Source organism: Biomphalaria glabrata, chromosome 3, assembly GCF_947242115.1.
Source record: "Biomphalaria glabrata chromosome 3, xgBioGlab47.1, whole genome shotgun sequence".
NCBI lineage: Eukaryota > Metazoa > Mollusca > Gastropoda > Planorbidae > Biomphalaria > Biomphalaria glabrata.
This window is the reverse complement of record NC_074713.1, coordinates 18,062,444-18,085,372: the sequence shown is the minus strand read 5'-3', so window position 1 is coordinate 18,085,372 and position 22,929 is coordinate 18,062,444. Positions and strand designations below refer to the sequence as shown.

The window sequence follows — 22,929 nt, the reverse complement described above, 5'->3', positions numbered from 1 at the left end:
ACAAAAGGTGAATCTATTTTTACTTAAAGACTTTTTACAAAGCTTAAATCAACTCAACGTCTGTCTGGCCAAAAGTTTGTACACGTTCTCCCACATCCAATCTCGGATCAAGCAGAAAATTTGTACAATTATTTTTTTTACCTGACAACACAAGAATCAATTTTTTAAATTATTTTGTTTGGTATCTCAAAACAAGGGAATGAATTTGTACTTGACTGAAGTGGTTGTATAAGCTGAATTAGTCCCCTTAATAAATTATGGTCTGATTCTGACGCTTAGTGAACACAAACATGAAATAGAAGCAATAGATAACTATACTATCTTCCATGTTCATAAACCTCATTGGCTTAAGAATCCTGAGAAGACTTAAGCCCACAAGTTCAAATGCAGGTCGTTCCCTTTTTTTTAATAAAAAAAATACATTTAAAAAGTGATCAACCAGATACTCCATTATTTCTCCCCCTACCCATTTCCAAGTGGTCCAGATAAATGATAGGATCATAGCATATTGAGAAAGCTAAAATCATGAAAAAGCATGGAATAACACTAAACAAAAACAATTGGTAAAAGAATATTTCTAATCAACACAATTTATCCCACAGTTAGTCTAGATCAGGGGTGGGCAAATTACGGTCCGCAGGCCACATGCGGCCCGCCAGAGTGTTTTATGCGGCCTGCTGACATCTTAAGAAATCAGGTGTGCCCACACATTACACATATAAAAATGCAAATACATTTAAATAAATAATTGTAAATATCTATAGATCTAGAAACATTGCAACTTTTTATTCTTATCACTTATCATGAAGAGACTAAAGAAACATTGTCTTTAAACGTCATTCTAAAAAGTTTAAAGTAAACGAAGATTATCCTTAATGGCAATATTTTGAAACATTCAGTCAAAGACAAACACAAGCCAATTATTATATTCAATTATATAAAAACTGTGTTGAAAGTGTCGGGTCGGCTTGTACAAGATGGCTAGTGTAACAACTAATGGATCCCGTGCTTTGACTGTGAAAAACAGGCTTTTTAATAATAAAAAAAAAAGCATTGAATATAAAATGTATTATTGGGATTGATATCTTAATGATTTTATTGGCACAGGGCCAGCCTTAGACATAGACAAACTGCTTAGGGACCCCAATTGGTGAGGGTCTTGCACTACATACTCTTTTAATATTGCAGCTCTTAGAAAAGAAATAGCGAAACTTGTCATCAATGTTATTGTTGAAGTACAATTGGTTTTCAATAAATTGAATAATTTTACTTTTGTCGCTGTTTTCTTTTTATATTTTATTTGAGGCCAACTAATTCACTTTGCCAAGGGCCTCCAATTATCTGCCGGCCTTGACTGTCAGTTCCAAGAAGTACTTGAAGATTTGGAAACAAAACATTCCGATGTTTGATAACACAGAAGTATCCGCTGGCCTAGAAGAATATGGAATCTCAAGGAAGAAATAGTTAAGTTCATTGAAGGACATTGACTGTGACTTTGTTACTAATATTTCTAATGAAGACAGACTTCATGTTTATCATTGGAAACATTGCAATGTTTTGTTTGCAAAGGAAATGTATGTGCATCTTAAATCTTTTCAAACAAAGTTATTCCACTTCTCGAGCCAGCAAGTGAAATCAGGTTTTATCATTTTCCTTAGCTGAAACTATTTCTAGTGAAATGGTAGAAAGTACAAGACTTATTTGGATTCCTTGATTGTGGAATTTGAAAGCAAATTTTAAAACGTCAAGAACTTGAAACTAGTTTTCAATACCCTCAGCTCACCATTTACAGTAGAAGCTGATTGAGCTCCAGAAGACATACCTCCAAGAAAATTATGACCCAGAAGAGAAATTCCAGTGAGTTCTTCCTCAGAAGTTTCATGAGTGCCAGAAGCTGTATTCCCATACTTAAGAAAGCTTTGCTGCGAAGCTTTCAAATTATTCGGAACCCAATTCATCTGTGAACACACTTTATTTCGTTTGTATCAAAATTATTAAGTGTTAGAACAGGTCGATGCTAACTGACTGTAATTTGACAGCAGTCGCAAGAACATAACAACTAGTAAGCTAGTTCTACAGTTACATAACATTAAGCACGGATGTAAACAGTGAAATGCTTCACATTAAGTACAATTGTAAATTTGTAGTGAAATGTTGGGATTGTGACAAAATTAGTTCAAGAAATTGCTAACTCTTGTTGCAATTCCTCAATTGAGAGTAAAAAAAAAGACAATTATCCAGCCCGCCAGTCCCCAATTTTTTTTTAATGCGGCCCTCGGTAGAAAAAGGTTACCCACCCCTGGTCTAGATCTATTACAAATGTAATATATTTTTTTTAAAGTATTTTTTTATTTTGCTTGTTTTTAAAATTGAAATACCATTACAAAATTGTGGGGCACCATCAATGGTTGGACACTACAAAGGTTATATAATTTTAATAAATAAGAAAAATAGAGAAAAGCATATAATCAATGTGTGATTGATTCATTGGCAACCAATGCCAAAAATATCAATTCAAAGCTCATTGTTTCTTTCATTGAGACAAACTCTTTTGTCATATTTGTTTTTACAAGTTTTAAAATTAACTGTTAGTGACAGCATGAAAATCAATAATTAAATGGCATTGTATTTAAATTTGCATTCTGATTGTTATTAGAACTTGTTCATTGCAAAACAAAAGCACTAGGTAAGTAAGTAGTAATATAACTTTTTTTAATGTGCCTTTTACATTAACAGCAACTCACAACTCCAATTAATGTGTTTATTTTTTTATTTTATTTATTTTTCTTACACATATCAATGAACAAACAAAATGTACAAAACACGAAACACAGGACCCACAAATAAAGAGAAGAACCATGAAAAATAATACAGCCATGTCTTTTATTGTACAGATATACATTTTGCTTTCAACTTGCTGCAAAAAACTCCAGGATTAAAAGGTTTCTTATGGCTAAGTACATAGTACCTAGGATTCAACAGGGGAGCCAACACAGATTTATATACATGTGCAGTTATTAAAGTTAATGAGACCAGATGCATAAATAAAAAAATAGCAAAAAATCAATGGCAATATAGTCTACTTACATGTCATAAGAATTCAAACAAATGGGAATACTGGTGAATGCTATTTGTTGCTTTGTTTTGTCATACAACTCTTAACACTACTCTTTAACTACCAAAATGTAATGGGTGGTTTCAATTAAATGATTTCATGATACATTTGACATAGAAAGAAAAGCAAGAGAATAATTTTTAAAAAATAATGTCAGATATGCAGCAAAAAAAATACTAACTTGCAACAGAATCATCATAAATTTTTAAACAGCTAACAGTCAAGAAAACCCTCAACCATAAAATGTGCTGTCTAAAAAAATATGCAATTCACATACTTTGGTTTTAAAAAAAAAATGTGGTTTTTAGTTATTCCATTATATTGTAATAATTATGTTCTCTTGATTAAAAACTTAATTTCTAACAACAATCAAAACTTGATGTTATAGAAATCACATCTCAAGCAGCAGTTTATCAAGTCAAGACAAATTGGGATTCAATGATGAACATGTTACAGAGATCAATAGAGGCAAAAAAAAAAAAACAAATGTAATGTTGTACTGGCTTACAAAGATTCTAGCACACATATTTAGTGAATAGAAAAGACTAGAACATTTTTTTTTAGTAAGATGTGAACAAAAAAAAAAAAAATTCTGCCTGATTTCTTGAACATCAAAAACAGGCAATATTCAAGTAATAACAAGAAAACATGTGGCAGTTAATTCATGAGCATGACAGTGGTCAATGATGTGGCCAGTTGAATTACAACTATTTACACTGTATATGGTGATGAAGGAATACAACAGAAGTCCTAGATTGTCTATATTCAGATCACTCAACCGAATATATATATATATTTTATAGATACACATTGAAAGAAAAATAACATTCCTGGGCTTTCTACTAAAAGCTGTTAAAATATGGATAATTTATTAGTTGACAAAAGGTTTTTGATTGAAAGCAAAGAGGCCTATTAAAATATGAACACATAAATGAAATTTTAATCCTGCATTTCTTCTGGGACTTCATGGGGTCCAACTATGCCAGGAACAGCCAGCTGCTGCTTGCGTTTTTCATCTTGAGCGTGCCGAATTGCATTTTCTCTTTCTTCTAAGAACAGGTCATCCAAATCCTCACCAGCAAATTCCTATGTTGGAAATTTTTTTTTTTTAACTTTTTGTAAACAATCAATTAATTAAATCTAAACAAATGTAGATCACACTACTTTTTTTTCTAAAGCTAGATAAACTGCACAGATGTTTTTTTTAAATGGAACTATAACTATTTGAACAAAAAGGTTAAAACTTCAAATTGTAGCTGGCATGGCCCCAGTGTTTGGCCAGCTGAAGTTGTTATAATTAATATACATTTGTTAATATTCATGTAATATTCAATAACAGACCTGCCTATCTAAAAAAGTCAAAATGTGTAACACTGAAGGTCAAAATGTGTATTTTAGCACCAGAATGTGTAACACTTGCGTGATCGACTATTATGTCAAAAGTAATACTGGGTGTATATATGTATATATATATATATATATATGTATATATATATATATATATATATACACACACACACACATACATATATATACAGGGCTTTTATTGTGATGGTAGGCATTGGCACCTTTTTTAATGTGGGGGAAAAATTCTTACTTTTCTTGTATTTTACCGTTTATTATTAATTTATTAGAAGTTAAAAGTTAGGGACTGAGTACCAGCACCTAATCATTGAGTACCGGCACCTATATTAAAAAAAAAAAAAAAAGCACTGTATGTATGTATATATATAGAGGAAAGATAGACATAATTTAAATCAAATATGTGTTAAACTGTCACTAGTAAATTTAGAATCTAAAATGTCTAAATATAGATCTAGAATTAGTAGTTGCAGAGCTCTAGTCCCTCTAGAGACTAGATCTACCTAACTAATACTACATTAATTTATATTAATTTCTTTTAGTCTAGTAATAGTACTAATAGAGATCGGGACTTGAATCTAGAGATCGAGATACCAGACCAGAAAAGACAAGTAGATCTAGAATCTGAAGAAAAGAGAACAATGCTGGCAGAAGAAAAACGCCAGAGAAGAAAAGCAAGGCAAATGACACTAGCTCCAGCTGGAATAACATGCCCAGTGTGCGGCCGAACATTTTGGGCTCACATAGGCCTCACGAGGAGGCATAAAACCCCAATGCAAACCCCTCAGCCCCTGGATGACAAAGTGGTCATCATCGAACCACGATGCACGAACTATATATATATATATTGTTAGACACCTTATTTATAGATTAGTTATTTAGCGAAGCACCATAGAAGACGCATATTGAACGGGACTAGTGACGTTTGGGGATATTTTGTGTTAGAGACCGGAAAATCAGTTAGCGATAGAATCCTCTAGGGTAACGACGTGTTTAGTTGACAGAGACTTTCAAACGCTTGCAGAGTAATTAATTGAAATTCAAGTCATCTAGAGTTGACCTCAAGACAGCCTGAACAAGCAACATCACAATATATAGATCTAGATCCATATAGATCTAAATCTAGATCCATGTAGATCTAGAGATCTATATAGACGTCTAGCTAAAATACGGTGTTTTGAATCAATAGCGCTCTTTATTTCTAGACTACATCTAATTGCTATTAAGAACCAATCAACGTATGGATCTGGGCACAATGTGTTCACCCCACCTTTTATGTTTTTTTTTCCATAGAACAGCTTAGCCTGACCTCCGTGACCGCTCGAAAGCTAGTTTAGAGAGGGAAAAAAAAAAAAGATACGAAATGCGTAACACGACGGGTTAAATTCGTATTTGGGTACTGGCTGTCATTTTTGGAAGATTTTGTGAAACAAATATGCATTTTGTGTAACGGTAGGCTGGTCTGCAATAAACTGATTGTTATAAAGATATGTCTCAAAGTGAACCTTGCTTAACCTTCAAACTATTGTCGGCCAATAAAAGTACAGCATTTTTAGTGAGTTAATTTTTTTTTAGCAATGTCTGATGCTAGTATTGGTCCATGAAGTGCTACCATACATAAGGTTTCTATTATTTTTACGGAATATTCTATAAGATCTAGAAATGAATAGGTCAATGTCACAATGTCTTTAGATCTAGACTCTTGACTGAACTAAATCTAGATCAAATCTTGAGAAATTTAATAAGTTTAGGGTGAATAGAAGAATCTAAATGAGATTTCTTTATACTTTCATTTTATTATTTTTATTTTTTAAAATAATGAATTGATTTTTTTTTCACTACATCTTTGAATTGAAAGAATGACCATTTTATAGAAAATAAAATCCATATATATAAAAAGAAAATTATGTATATTTGAAAATCAAAATTTTAGCTATAGCTCTAAAAATGTTTCTCAGAGAGATCACCAAACAAGCTTCTTTGTTCATCAAAAAATTAATTACACTCTAAATTAATTTCAGGTGATCAATATGTTTAATAATATTCCTTGTCCTTGTCCAATTATCTTTCAAATTTCAATTTCATTTTAAGTCAGTTTTAACTATTTTAATATGCATTTTAAATGCTAAAAATCTCAGAATGCAAGAAAAAGTTGGTTTAGCCAGTTCAATAGTTAAGGGATGTGATTGAATGATCATTTAAGGGGACAGATAAATGGCCTTAATGGCCAATCTCTCATTCATGGTCTTTGGTTACATGTGTAAAAGGCCTATGGACTTTGTGACTTTGCAAAGTGAAGACCCGCATAATAAATAACACTGACACTGCTTATTAAATTTTGTTTAGAACAAAAATAAATGTTATCAATAAATTATTAGCATTAGCAAAGACAATACACCAGTATTTGGCTTCTGAATTTTCTTTCACTTCATCTTGTTCTATTGGGGATTGGAATGGTTACTTTATTTCTTGCTGGTCATATTGTCTTTAGCCATTAAACCACAGGATACTTGTGGTCTGACTTTTTCCTTTTGTTGTGAGGGACTGTTTTGACTGTTACCGATCCAGTGGTTCCGCTACAATGTAAGCCAAGATCTAGAGAACCTAGACTGTATAATTAAACTTACTGTACAAAGATAATTATCGTCATTACAATAAAATGCATGACAAAACTTACTCGAATTTGAACTAAGAAATCTCTTAAGTGTTCCTTCAAGGCATTACATTCTTGGTCAAAGCTAAATAAGCCTTCAATAAATATCTTGATCTGTTGTCTGAAAAACAGAAAAAAGGAAATAAACACCCAAGAATTTTGAAGTGATCTTACATTGTGCACAGTTAACAAATAATTGAATTCACAAGGACTAATGTTAAATGACATATTTACTCATTGAGATGAGGGAACGCAGTCTTCAGTAATGATAGAAGAAACTCCTGCACATAAACAACATTCTGTGCTGCTGCAGGGACTGTTGGACTGAGTGGAACTAAAATCTTATTGTGTTCCAATAAATTGAACATGTAGGCTAATATAGTTGCTTGCATCGTGAGACCTGAAAAATAAGAAAACTACTAGTTAGACTTTTTGGCAGATGATCAATCTCCAAAACATTTTTTTAAAAAATAGATTAACAATTCAAATTGTAAATTTATGAGCAAGTATATGCTAATTAGATTTATCAATGTTAAAAAAAAGGACAACTCAAACTTGCACTTTTCAACTGGAAGATGTTGAAAGACTAATGCCTTTGATTATGGAATGGTTAATGTTATATTTACCTGCAGTGTGAGAACTATCTGTAATCACTGAGAACAAGTGCTGAAGGATATCAGTGAAATAGGTTTGATAGAAGCTCTGTGCAGTGCCTTCTTCTCTAGAAATATTCTGAAGCAAGACATACAATATGTCTAATCCAGTGTCTGCAACATTGCGCATAGTGTGTTTAAAAGCCCAAATTATGGAATCAAGAACAAGTTTGAACTGGGCTGGAGGGATATTTAGCAAAGCTGTGAAAAAAACAATTTCAACCTTTAAGAAGCATTAGAATGAATTCCTTAAAACAACTAATATAAATGTTTAGATTACTGTATTATTTGAACATAAGAGTAGATATTGATCAATTTTATTTTGTTTTAATTTTCAGACTTAGTCCAACTTCTGCATGACGGCAGAGGGATATTACAGATACTCAGTAATAAGAAAAAAAGGTTAAGTTACTCCTTGCTATATACGGTGGAAGATGATGTAAAGCTCTTTTATTTCAATGGCATATAGTTAATGAGGGTGACATGGACATAACACCAACATATGTTAGGTACCTATTAAAGCAGAGTGGATTCAGAGGCATCCTAAAAAAATCCCAAAATTAAAAATCCCAGTCTTCACCAGGATTCAAACTCAAGCTCCCTTGATACAGAACCCAAGCGCTTTACCACTTACTTTAGACACCATGCCCCAGTAATAAGAAAAATACAGTCTGATTGTTAGGTTAATTCAATAACCAATGAAGAAGTGATCCTTCTGAAACGCAGCATGAGTTTATGTGTGAAATTTTAGCTCAACAAGAATAACGAAAAGTAGCCAAAATAAAAAAATGCTTTCCATTGAAAGTGTGACTTAATAATAGAAATTGAAAAAAGAATAACTTAAAAACTAAGAAAAACCCACCTTGGAAACTATGCTGAGTAACTGCTTGTAAAAGCAAGAAAAAGTTTGTTCGATGCTCTGGAAATTCTTCAAAATCCTGAAAGAAAAAAAATTTGAAAAATAAAAATATTGTTAAAATTATGAATACAAATCTTTTTCTTATTTAACATGCAATCAGGGTTTATACAATTTTAATGAAAATGAATTTTTGTAAATTGTAAGTAAATTTAAGTAATATTTTTCTTTTCTCCTTAAATTTCTCATACAAGCTTAGATTAATTCTACAAGTCATGCAAGGGATATTTTTTATGAACAAATTAATAGTTAAATGATGAAACTGTCTTGCAAAGGATTACTAAACAAATTAATTTAATTTTTTTTCATTTCATAATTTATTATATAAATGTATTTTAATTTTTACAATAAATACAATTTACAGAAAAAATGAGGTTTAATTGCAGCATCTTAAAGACAAACATAAAAAGTATTTCAGAAGTGACACAGGGAAGCAGGGAGGACTAAAGCATTCGAGCTAATCATGGCTAAATGCTTAACTAAGAAACTGCCACAACTCTGGTTGTGGTGGTAACTGACTCCAGCCTTCTAGCTATGAGTGGCATTGGAGTAAGGTCACTCAAAATAGAAAAGGCATTCAGTGCAGAAAATCATCCTCTGGTTTATTAAAGATTTGGTTTTTTTGAAACTGATACAATTGCATTACAACATAGAGAGGAACAGACGGCTGATACCTTCAATTGGATAGTGCACTAGGTATACCAATCTCAAAGCACCAAGTGCTATCTTTTCAATAAATTAATCAGAGGAATCTGACAAGAGCCATGGCTGACAAGTGTATTGGTGGTAGCATATTGAACTGGCTAGTAAAGTCTATAAATGCACAGTGTGGATTGGGACAATGCATGTCTCATTGCAGCATATTTTGCCAGGTTCTATCCTAACTACAAATCCAGGCACTGCCATTGTAGGGATTTAGAGGAAATAGCATTGTACATTTTTCATATCTAAGCTTCCAAAGGTGGGGGGAAGGGGATGTCTCCAAGTCAATGAGATTTGTAAAAGTGATACGAGGCAGCCAAGTTTTTTGCCAGAGCACTATCGAGGACACAGCCATTCCTTCTCTGTTGCCAATAGGAGAGCAAATTAATTTTCGAGAAACTATGTCACTACTAAATTCTCATTCATCTCAATCAAACAATTTTTTTTCCATCTATGTACTAACCCAGCGTACTATAATTTAAAACATATAAAATAAAAATTTAATTACCTTGTTAATCATAGTTAAAGTGCATTCAAATACTGCATCAAATATCTGAGGGATGTCTTTAGTAATGTGAGACTGAAAAAAAAAATTAACATTGGCTGTAAATAGACAATAAAACAATACTTTATTCATAAGAGGTTGAAACAAAAATTTTCAGTAGGGAGCATCCAGAAAATTATTTTTTTTAGCATTATGGTGAAGTGTTTCTACGCAAGTAAAAATCCACTTTAAAAAAAAAAAAAAACTGTTTCTTAAAATGACATACCTTCAAGCTATTGACAATAGTAGCCATTGTGCTTAGAACTTCAGGCTCTCTTGCTGCTGGAACATTTCGCTGATAATCCAATAAAACAGCTTCTAGTAAAGGCAATATGAAATTCTCAGCCACCTGGAAAATAAAAAAAAAAATGTAAGCAATGTGGGGGACAGCTGAGAGCACCACAGGTCACATTTATGTTGAAATAAAGGCCAAAAAGTAATTCCTTAATCATTGCTGACAAGTTATTTTTCTAATATTTACAAAACTCAAATGTTCCCAAGTTTATGTACTAATGTAATGTTGACAGGACAGATCTGTTTACACAGAAAAAAATCCAGTGAAAAAAAAAAAGACATTTTATTAGCTGTCCACAAAAAGTGATTCCAATTCGATCATGTACAATACACTTATCTCTATTAACTTTCTAGAAAAATTTAAATTAAAAAAAAAAATAAATATACAATTACCATTTGAGGATCCGTTGAGCGATTGACCCACCCAGAGATAAGTTTTAAGGTCTCTTTTTTCACAGTTCTCATAGACCTGATCAGTGGTTGTTTAGTTACACTTTCACCATTGGTTGCAATTGCACTACTAATATTTTCACTCATGACCTCAAATAGGGAAAAGGATGTAAAGTTATACATTTTAAAAATAATAAATCAATAACATTGAATGATGTGTTATATTCCAACTGACACATAATGGCATGTTTTCTCACTTACTTTATACACATTCAACATATCAAGGTAAATTCGGCCCAACTGAACAACATAAGGATGCCCTAAAGCTTTACATGCTCGTACATTAGTCTTCAGAATATTAGCCAACTGTTTTACAGCTTCTGGGTCTTTTAGCACCTGAACATTGTGTGTTGCTTGATTAATTATACCATCCCAGACCTGCATAAAAGAAGAAAAAATATACTCATCTCACAGTTATTTAATAAATGTAAATAATAGTAGTCTTCTTAATAACAGCTTGAAAACCTGGACTAGAAAGTCACACGAATTTATATTCTTGCATAAATTTAGTAGTTAGGAATTACAGAGATAGCATCTTGACAAATTTTTACTTTGCAAATTTGCTAACATATGCAATAGCTTGTTGGCAACATAACATGTCATCTAAACTGTTGGGCTGCTTGGAAGTCTTTTAAAAACAACAATATCCAGATAATCCCTTTTAACAATTAGGCCTTAGTCAATTCTGAAAATTTAGAAGACAAGCACCACCTGCTCCACCTCAACTACTTCAAATTGTCTAGAAGTGGGTGACTCTTGCCTATTAAGACAAAAAAACAAATGCTATAAAACTCATTTGTTCTTTACGCTTGACAGACTGTCACCACTGCTCACTGACTGGGGGGGATGTCAATGAATTTCTCGAGTGTCATGCCTTTTTTTTTTTTTTTTTAAATTGAAATGAGTTCATGTAATGTAATCATTGTACATTTCCTATTAGGATCAATAAAGAAGTCTTAACATGATGCAGAAAGACCAACCTGATTAGGCAGAAGCATGTAACGTTCTATAAGATGTTCTTGGGCAACTTGGTCCACTTGGGCACCAATCATCAAACCAACAGCTTCATAAAATGTGTGCACCTGATATACATACAAGAGATTACTTTGTTAACTCTGATTTATTGTTTTGTTTTATTACACTGCAGTTTTTATTAATAACTTTCTGCATATGAATTAATGTATTATTATTAATGACATAAGTTTTATCTTTTAAATAGTTGTAGAAATAAATGGGCAAAACATTTTATCATTTTTCACAAAGGGGTTAGATTAGAAGATCTGGACATCTATGATCCCTCCCAATTCAAAGAACAACTTGTAACTAAAACAGTTTAAATGATTAACATAACAAAATTTGACCCTATAATGAAAGAAAGTAAACTAACCTGTTGCGGTTGAAGATCACAAATGATAGTGTTAATCCCATTGAGTATTTCCTCAATAAACGGCATGACTTCTCCTACTTGGACTTGAACAAAGTGTCGTCTACACTTCTGGGCAATTTTGATAAAAGTATCACATGCCATATCTTGAACACCATCATGTGTTTCTGTATTCAGAGAGATTTTTTGGTTAATCTTATAACATTTGTTTATAAAGTAAAATGTGTACTGATAAATATTGACAAAAGAAACAGTTTATTTTTATATTTTGTATAGCCAAACTTACCATGCATAAATTCAAACAGTTTGTTGACAACCGTTTTTAAAAACCTCCAGTGTGCCCTGAGAAATCTAGGATACTGACCAACAACATACATTATGTTGGAAGCTATGATTGCTTTATTATCTTTGCCACGTTTCTGCTCACAGAGGCCCAACAAATCCTAAAATAAAATAAACAAAATTTTTTGTTGCCAACATTTAATCAATAAAAGTTTAAATGCTAAGGAATAACACAAAATGAAACTCATTTTTTACCTTTATGACAGTCACCAGAAATCTCTTTTCATCATCTTCATGCATAGCACCACTTATAGAGCCTATGGCCCAGCATATCTAAACAAAACAAAAAAATCCCAGTTAAGGCATTAAAGGGTAATACATGCAACAGCAAATAATAGGTTTTGGTAGACTTTAATATGGACAAGTAAAATGCCTTACAGTGTTTAAATTTTTCCATGACCACTCTGTTCCATTGACTTGATTGTGCAATTTTTCAGTCATAATATTTTCAGTGTCTGTATAATCCAAATGAGTCAAGTATACTGAAAAAAAAAAAATATAAGTAAATACAAACTATAAAACAGCTGATTAGGAAACAAATGCCAGAATTACAGAAAAAAAAAAAAAAAATCCCAAAGCAATAGTCAAGCACTACTTGGTGGTAGGTAGACTGGGGAATGTGTTATTAAAATTCAGAATTATTCCCAGTATATTAAAGTTGAATTGAAATTAATTCTTAGTTGAGTTGCCATGCATTTAACAATCTATCAATTGCTCTTAGAGGTGAAATTCTAGTACTTCCAAAATAAAATTATTTTAAAAAAAAATATATACAAGTTGTCTTACCTAAGGTTTCTCTCATGTTCTTATACAAATTAATGGAGTCTGTATCTTTCATAAATTCTCTGACTACTTCACCTTGGTCATTTTCTACAACAAGCACTTCCTCTGGTTTAGCCATGCGAGAAATCATAACCAAACGAACCTTCACAGATTAAAAACAAGAAAAACATTTTTTTTAAAAATTCTTTTTTAAAAGGGGCTTTCTCAGTACACTATGATCCTATGACTTGTCTGGACAGTTGTGAAGGGAGTAGGGAAGAAAGGGAATTCTTGGTGAATGTTTACATGATCATTTTTTAAATGCACTAAAAAAAAATGTTCACTCAGGATTCAAGTCCTCAAGGGGACTAATTCAACTTCCATCAAAGACAATATCATTCCCATGTTCAAGATACCAAACAAAATACCAAAAAGATACCAAACAAAATACCAATAGTATATTAACTAATTGGTTAATTTGTTAAAATTGATTCTTGTGTTGTCAGGTAAAAAAAATAATTGTGAAAAATTTCAGCTTAATCTGAGATTGGGTGCGGGATAAATAATGTGTACAAACTTTTTACCATACAGACAGACACGAGTTGATATGAGCTTTCTAAAAGACTCAGAACTTTAGAAATTCAAAAAATAAGGATTTTGAGTTCATTGCTCAATACTCAAGATTTTATTTACTAGTACCTTTGAAAGAACAGGGTTGTAAAGTTGACGCCTAGCAGGCATCTCCTGGTTTGGTGAACGCATCTGGGCAAAAATCAGTGTTGGTGCAGTGTCTGCAAATGGATTTTCCCTGTAAAGTTCTGAGGCAAGAGAGCTCCAGTACTCTAGGCATATCTTAAAGATCTCAACTTCTTCAACATGTGAAATGAGGATCAGATAGTGAAGGGCCTGTAAAATATTTCAAGTCTTTTAAAGGAATACTTGTAAGAAATAAACTTGTGATAAAGAAACTAGAATACAACATAATTTCTTCCCTAGGTTGACATAAATACTACTATCTAGTTACTCACCTCCATAAGGAGAATGTGAAGTTCTGGCTTTTTCTCAATAAGCTGAGCATGTTCTTTTAGGAAGGTGCACAAAAACAAACTAAGATTCTGAATGAAATTTTGTTCATCATCAGTGCCACCTTGATAGGCTTCTTTAATATTCGTTTCCAAAGGAAGCATCTAATTTGAGCAATAAATTTTTTTATATTAACATGCTTAGATATATATTTAGTATTGTATTAAAAACCTAAAGTATTTTACAAACCTGTTTTAATTGAGCCATGCCTAAAGTGAACAGTTGCAAAAATTGTTCATCATAGCTCTGTGATGCCTGGACACCAGCTAAAAAAAAAAAAGGAAAACAAAGCTACAATAAAATAAGGAATACTTTAAAAAAAAAAAAAAGGTTATATTAAGCTTATTTATATCAATTAGTCTGATCAGTCAAAAGAATTACATTTGTAATAGATTTAGACTTACAATAATAAATAGTGTGTGATTAGAAAATATTTTTACCAATTGTTTTTGTTTAGCGCAATTTCATACTTTTAACTTAAGGGTGGGGGAGAAAGAAGGGGATACCTGGGTGAAGGTTACCTTGATGGCTTTTTAAATGCATTTATATTTTTTTAACAAATCGAAATGACCTGAATTTGAAAAAGCCTATTTTGACAGGAAAGTGCTTATGAAAATAAAAGGTTTTATTGTTGTTTTTTATTGTTAGTTTCAAACCCTAGCCACCTAATTCTAATTCAGCTTATACCACAACACAAGTCAAATACAATTTCTTTCCCTTGTTCAATACCAAACAAAATAATTAATTAGATAAAAGAAATAATTGTGCAAAATTTAATCTGATTTGAGATTGGGTGTTGGATAAATAACTTTTATAAACTTATCACCAGACAGAGTGAGTTGATATAAGCTTTAAAAAAAATAATAGTCATTGTAACTATTACTATTAATAACTTACCAATTTCTGTTAAACACTTCATAGTAATATTTCTAAACATCGGCACATTAAGAAACTAGAACAAGAAAAGGTAATATTTTAAAACGATGGAAATTATTTCTTATGTATATTCAATGTATACAAATAATACAAAGAAATATACATTACATTTATCATCCACTAATATTTATTAGTCATAACTGAATGTCCAAAATACAAAAATGAATAAAAAATTTAACTAACTTTGTAAATCAGAGTTGTAATGAGCTTTGTTTCAAAGATATACCCCAAGGGTATCCAATTCAGAAATCGCAGCAGTGTCTCTAGTGTTGCACCAACAAGAGGAGCATTTTGGCTGTTGTCCTAGTGAATAAAGTTGAATACATTCATCTCAACTGATAACCTTTTATGACTAAATTAAATTTCCAGCGATGGGAATAGACTTTACAATAATTTCAGGAAATTTTCTAAACCTTCATATGCTTGTGAATCTGTGTGTCATGACAACCCAAAAAAAGGAGTTGCTGTATTTGTTTAAAAATATGAAAAAGTTTCATTATATTAAGTGTAAATTTTATTGATTGCTTTATTGCACACATACGCACAAAATGAGTGCAAGGTTTTATTTCTTGTAGATTTAGTTGGGAGAATTTTGACATCTATTCTTCTTTTTGCACTAGGGATCTAGCTTTATATCTGGCCCAGGCAGTCTGAACATTTAATGTTAGCTTAATAAATAAATATAAAGAATGTGTCTTAAACAAGCACAATTTTTAGGAGGGGGGGGTGTGTGTGTGTGTGTGAAAAAAGAAATCAAACAAAATGTCCTGAATTCAGTAAAACACCCCTCACTACTTTTCATGGCCAATTAAAAAATATAAGGTTTAATTATTACCATAACAAACTGACACAGTTGAAAGATTTGTGAAAATTCACTGCACATAGTGTCTTTCAAGTGCTTGGCTTTAGCTTGAGTCATTTGCCCGCTTGAGAAATCAAACACCTCTTCACTTAAAAAAAAATAAGAGATCGCATAGCAAAAATAAATATTTAATGTAAATCAATGTCATGGGGTGTTTTGCAACATTGAAAATATTTTTTTTTATTTTACCAAAGTAATTTAAGTATAGTTAGCTATTATGGTAGAGTGATTCATTGATTTTGCTAGCATAATGTTTTGCTAATTAATTTGAAATGAAAAACTTTTTTTTTACCTAAGTAATTTAAGTATCGCCATGTTATTTTGACAGAGTGATTCATTGGTTTTGCTTGCACCAATAATATCACTAATAAAGGTGGGCCAATTACGAGGCCATTCATATTTCAGTATCTGAAAGAAAACAACAGCAGTTATTTTAATGTAAGGTTAAAAAAAAATTTCAGGCGAAAATCACATATTAAGAGCTGATTCATACCTGTACTAAGATCATATTCAGCTTTCCAACATAAACTTTTTCTTTTTCCAAAAGTAATGCATCTGATGAGGTTTTGATGATCAAACCAACAATGTATTTCTTTATACCTGTTAATAAATACATAGATATATAAATATATTGTTTTAAGTCAATTGTTTAACTCTAATATGCAGATTTTGTGATATAAAATAACATTCTTTGCACAAGAGAAAAATTGTTATGTTGGAACTCTTAACAGTTGCAAGAGATTTTGACATGTAACCTAAGATTACAGTTTAAACATAGGCCAATGCAAAAAGGAATTGATGAAATAAAAGCAAAATATTCCTGCAAAAGGTAAAAAAAAAACAAAAAACTTTCTGATTCTGACCTTCACACTGAGCTCGAGGTAACACCTTCCACCTTGTTTTGATAACATTTTCCAGGATTTGTAAGGCATAATATTTAGTTTGTTGATTGTTTGAAAATTCCAGAATAGTATCAACTCTTGTCCAAGCATCTGGATGCTCTTTGAGAGTGGTTAAAATTTCCTGAGCCATTCTTTGCTGTAAACAAAAGCAAAATATTTTTTTGAAGAGGATAAGACTGGGATTAATATTGATTTTTTTTTTTTAAATCTGTTGATCACATAGCTTAAATTCAATAGATTTAATTTAACTCTTCTTGTGAACAATGTCCTTAGAATACATTTTTGAAAAATTGATAAGCCCTAACTTACCTGTTGTCCATCAGCTGTATACATGCATGCCACTATAGAATCTAATAATTGTATGTCTAGTTTCTGGGAAAAATCTAGCAACTTTTCTGCTTGTTCTGTTAGTGTCGCCATTTTCATTCTCATTTGTGTCACATATATATATATCTATTCTGAAAATTAAAACAAAATCACAATGTGGTCTTATAATTAATTGTATTACTTTGCACCAAAAATGTGTAGGAACTATGGTTGTTGGAGAGTGGAATTGTGTAGGGAGAAAAGAGAGAGGACACAGTGGGACAATCACTGTGTTTGTGTGCTATTTTTATTTGCATCAGTATTATACTGTTTAAATAGACTGTCTTAGTAGTGAATAGTACTTTATGGCAAAATAGTAAAAAAAAATAATAAATAAAATAAATATTGATAGCCCAAATAATAATCAGGGCAGTAATGTGGAGGGCCATGAAAGTGATAGCTCTAGATCTAGTGTTGACGATGTAGACAGTGCCCATCTATGGTTTAGAGTTGGAGTGAGGAGCTTGATGGAGACGACCCATATGAGTTTTTGGAAACTGTTGGCCCTGTAAATATGCCCCAAGGGATTAGCACACCTGTGGACGACTATTTTATGCTTTTTTTTAACTTTAAAGTTAGTTCAGATGTTTGTTAGGGAGACAAATAAATATGCTGCCAACTCTCTGTCCAACATACAACTTAAAAGAAGATCCCTGGGTCATAAATGGGTGTCTGTCACTGTGGCCGAAATGAAGGCGTTTATTTCCATGATTCTCAATATGGGCCTGATATGAAAGTCAACCATCAAATCCTACTGGAGTACATCTAGCTCTCAAATAACATCCTGGTTTCCCCAGGTCATGAGTAGGGATAGGTTTGAGCTCATCCTTAATTTTTTTTCATATGGTGGACAGTACACACTCGCCTAGACCAGGACAAGACAGCTACAACCCTTATGCACAGTTTGACCCTCTCGTTGAACATGCTAACTAAGTTTCAAGGCATTATTACAAACCACATAGAGAGATGTGTATTGATGAAAGCCTGATAGGTACTAAAGGCAAGACTCAGTTGATTCAGTATCTCCCTAATAAACATCACCATAAATAGGGAATAAAACTTTATATGCTTTGTGATTCAGTGACAGCCTATCTCCTTGGATTTTTTGTCTATAAGGGAAAGCGAGATACCATCAATGACAAGGCAGACAATGAAAGAGGACTAGCCCAGAAAGTTGTCATGAGATTGCTGAGATAGGGCTCATATTTGAGGAGGGGATTTCACCTTTTTGTGGACAATTTTTTTTACAAGTATGCTACTTATCTGTGAATTGGCTGACCAATGTACCCATTTAACAGGAACTGTTCGGCACAATAGAAAGGAACTTCCTCAAGGTCTAAAAGCTAAAATGAAACCTGGTAAGATCATAACATACTGTCAAGGGGAGACACTGGCAACAGCATTTACAGAAAAAAAATCCCAGAAAAACTGTGTACTGCTCTTGTCTACAAGACATAAAGCTGAAACAAGGGATGTTCCTGTTTGGAGAAGAGGATTATCACAAGGAGGAGATGCACCACAGACACACCAGTGACAGTTTTAGATTATAATAAGCACATGGGTGGAGTGGATCAGACTGACATGATGCTTTATTTTTATTTACATGAGAGAAGGACCATCAAATACTGAAAGAAAGTCACGTTTAACATTCTGTCCCGTATGCTGCTCAGCGCCTACATTTTGTACAAGGAGCATGCAACCGGCCAAGTTATTAACAGATATGTTTTTAATACTTCTGTCATTGAAGCCCTTGTCCAAGAACACATTTAAGCAAGAAAAATGGCCCTGAAGCTGCCACAGGAGCTAGAATATGCCACATTTCCAACAATGGTGAAAAAGACTGCTAAATCTGTAGTAACAGAAAAATACCTGGAGGAGGAAAAGAAGTAGAACTATGTGCCAGAAGTGTCTAAAGGGTCTCTATGGGCCTTGTTTCCCCAAACACAAGTGTTAGGACTTATTCAAGCCTAAAACCTCTTAAAAATTCATAATTTTTGTTATTCTTTTCTATTTAAAATTTTTTTTTTTTAAATTGTTCGCATAAATTATGCAAATTAGATGAGCTAATTTAAATAAATGTAAATATTTTTGTTGGAATTTTCAGATTGTATTAGTTCATTCATTTCCATTCAATAATATATATAGTTTTATGTGTGTAAAGTAATTAGTTTATTTGTTAAGAAATTTTTTGTAAGAGAAGTCAAAGTGCTTAGTCTGGAAATAGTGCTTCATCTTTTTGGCACAAGACATGCTAAAAGCCTCCGTCTAAAGAGGGTTAATTTACACACTGAATTCAGTGACATTCACTTGTCAAGTGCAAAAGATAAGAGTATCATAGAGTCTAGTAGAATAGTTATATTGGTTCTAATAATTTAATTAAGATCTATTAGACTTTTGACTAGATTCTATATTATAGAGTCTAGATCTGTCTAGTTAATTGTCTAGATTACCCTAGATTAAGATAGAATAGTAGATTACTTTAGGGCTAGATCAGGCATGTCAAACACGGCGTTCGGGGGCCACAAGCGGCCCGTGACCACTTTGCATGCGCCCGCTTGGCCACCTAAAAAATTATCAAAATAAAACTATTACGCTGGAAAATAAAAGATGACAAGCTACTTGAATTGAAAAATAGTATTTGTTAAACTGAACAAGATTGAGCATGCAGTGAAAGCCAGCTACATTTTAAAAACTTAATTGCAAGCCATATCAAATCATTTAGTGAAAGGGATTTTATGAAGGAGTGTATTGCTAAAGCTGCCAAAGTAATTTGTCCAGAAAAGGTGAAAGCATTTAAAGTAATAGTGTTAACTAGGAACACTGTGGCAGATAGAATAAATGACATGTCAATCAGCTAGCATGAACAATTAAAGAACAAAATAGATTTTGACTTATTTAAAATGGCTCTCGATGAGTCAACTCATATCACGAGTGTAGCACAGTTGGCTATATTCATAAGGGCCTGTGACAGGAATTTTGAGATACATAAGGGGCTACTTGTTCTATGCATAACGCCACAACAAGCGATGACGTTTTTGAGAAATAACAGGCGATATGCAGTACAATTTACCTTTGGTAAAGCTAGCTAGTCTAACAACGGATGGCGCACTAACCATTATGAAATGGTTTTGATGCAAAGCTACTTGCAAAAATAAGAGAGACTAATGCTAATTTTAAATTTGCTCATTTTCAGTGCATCATTCACCAAGAAACATAATGCACAAAGCAATTATAATTCCAACATGTCATAAGACTGGTTTCCGTCAATATTAATTTTATTCGTACCAGTGGCTTTAAATCATCGCCAATTTTCAATGTTTCTGAATGACATTGGACATGAAATTTGCTGGCTCTCCTGTCATAAAGAATTGAAGAGATTTGTTGTACTGCGTGAAGAAATTGCATTGTTTCTGAACATGAAAGGTGAACCTGTTGAACATTTCCATACTGACGAATGGGTTCAGGATTTGGCATTTGCAATTGACCTCACTGGTCACCTGCAAGACTTGAATTTGAAACTTCAAAGTAAAGGCTAAATTGTCACAACTGCGTGTGATCACGTGAAGTGCTTTCAAGCAAAATTACGACTGTGTATAAACCAAATATGAAGAGAAAATCTTGTTCACTTCTCAACGTGTCAGGAACTAAAAAAATTAAATACGGCTACAACATTTGGTAAATATGTCCTACAACTGGAATCGTTAGTAGATGCTTTCAATGACCGTTTTCGTGACTTCGTTTCATACGAGCAAGAATTTTCTTTGTTTTTATCTCCATTTTCATTTGCTTCTGAAAATGCTGCTGGTAATATGCAACTAGAGCTGATAGAATAGCAGTTAGATTCTTTGTTGAAAGCAAAGTATAAAGAAGTGGCTGGCCAAAATGTAGTTATTTACCTAAACAATACGCGGAAAGCTACAAATCACCTCACTGTTCGAGATTATCTGATCAAAATTTGTCGTCAGTGATGATAGTGTCAGTGGCAAACAAAACTTCCACCCGATTTTAATAAACTTGTATCCCAGAAAGATGTCAAGCATCAGGACAAAAAAAGAAAAAATGCCCTATCATAGTAATTGTTAATTAACAAATTGTACTACAAATTTAGCTAACTAAGGTACAGACAGGTATGCCATTAATTATTATTATTGTATTCTATTGTAATGTTTCTAATTTACATAAAACTAGTAAGCTGTTTTGCAACTGATTTATGGCTGCAGCCCCTCGGGCCATAATAGTAAGTTTTTTATGCACCTTTTTTAACGAGTTTGACATGCCTGGTCTAGATTGTCTAGCACTATTCACTAATCTAGACAAATCTTTAATCTAGTGTAGTGATATAGGCCTACTCTTCTCTACTCTCTAGTCTAGCTAAAAAAATAGTCTATTACTTAGTCTAGTCCTAGTTTGAGGTTTCTGACTATTGACACTATACTATAGTCTATACTCACTATAGTCAAGTACAGTCTATAGTCAGTATAGTTATACTATACTATATAATTATAATACACTTAAATACACTATATTAGTATATTAATATTAGTATAATTTAGTAAAGACTTATTTATATAATATATATTATAATATAATAATATACTATACTATATCAATATATGATTTATATGAATATATGCCTATAAATTAAAATAATCAGATTATAATAATCTATTATAATCTATACCTTGATAGTATTAATACTATTATAATTATATACACTGTAGATAGATCTAGATGAGATGTAGATCTAGATCGATATCCATATTTAATTTAGATTCTAGTCTAGATAGAGATTATAGATGAATCAATTGATCTAATTCTAGATCTAGAATCTAGATCTAGTCTAGAGTCGTAGTAGAGATCTACTTTCAAAGATCCTCGTGTTTACAACTCGCGGGAGGGGGGAGTCACATGACCCTTATGGCTGTTGCTTTGCTAATGAAAGTTACCAATACTTCCGTTGTTTACATAGCCTAAATATGGCGGCGCCCATAAAAAATATACAATTAACTAATTTGTTTATTATTTACACTTATTTGGTGTAATTTCAAGAAATAAATATTAAATAATCATTACATTGTACAAACTTACCAAAACGTCCACCTTTCAACAGGGATGTTCGTATTGTGATGAAAACACCCCAAGTTTAAAACCGGTTGGAACTGGAACATGTTCGCCATATGTCTGCTTGGTTCGGTAAAACTCGGAAAATATATTTTTTTTTAATTAATGAAAAAAACACTCAAATTTAAAATATTTAAATGATTTTTAAAGAATATTAATATGATTTTATTATTTAATTTTCATTTTTTTAGATGTAGCTAAAATTAATAAATTTTAAATTTTCGCAATTTTCCGTTGAAAGTGTTGCCATATGTTATGTCTTCGCCCATTGGCTACTGCATTTCATTCATTCCAAAAAGTTTATCAATAATTTTCTCTTTTTCAAGAAAAGTAAACGATTTATAACTAATGTCCCTTAGTTTATTTTTCATTTTAAAACTCATGCTCTTAATATTTATTGAACTTTACTTTTTAGTTGTAAACATTCTTTTGTTTTACCAAAGGAAAAAAACCTAAGGCTAACCAATCAAAACGTAGTTCTC

At 32.2% G+C, this 22,929-nt stretch overlaps 1 protein-coding gene across 2 annotated transcripts; it reads right to left on the bottom strand.

Moving 5' to 3' along the window:
• Nucleotides 1-2,866: 2,866 nt before the first annotated feature.
• On the bottom strand, nt 2,867-22,538 carry LOC106057056 (exportin-1-like). Of its 2 annotated transcripts, none has more exons than XM_013214097.2 (26): nt 22,415-22,538; nt 17,270-17,418; nt 16,922-17,096; nt 16,552-16,658; nt 16,351-16,466; nt 16,032-16,146; nt 15,380-15,499; nt 15,158-15,212; nt 14,450-14,526; nt 14,206-14,364; nt 13,877-14,083; nt 13,202-13,340; nt 12,794-12,897; nt 12,611-12,688; nt 12,360-12,516; nt 12,077-12,240; nt 11,670-11,771; nt 10,891-11,067; nt 10,633-10,779; nt 10,172-10,294; nt 9,910-9,981; nt 8,646-8,721; nt 7,757-7,984; nt 7,365-7,530; nt 7,155-7,251; nt 2,867-4,201 (listed from the first exon to the last, which is right to left on the bottom strand). In XM_013214097.2, exons 2-26 carry the CDS (start codon nt 17,390-17,392, stop codon nt 4,055-4,057), a joined length of 3,231 nt encoding a protein of 1,076 aa, XP_013069551.1. In that variant the 5' UTR covers nt 17,393-17,418; nt 22,415-22,538; the 3' UTR covers nt 2,867-4,054. The 2 variants fall into 2 exon arrangements, with proteins under 2 accessions (XP_013069551.1, XP_055879790.1); XM_056023815.1 differs by lacking the exon at nt 22,415-22,538 and adding an exon at nt 22,008-22,163.
• Between the last annotated feature and the right edge of the window lie 391 nt (nt 22,539-22,929).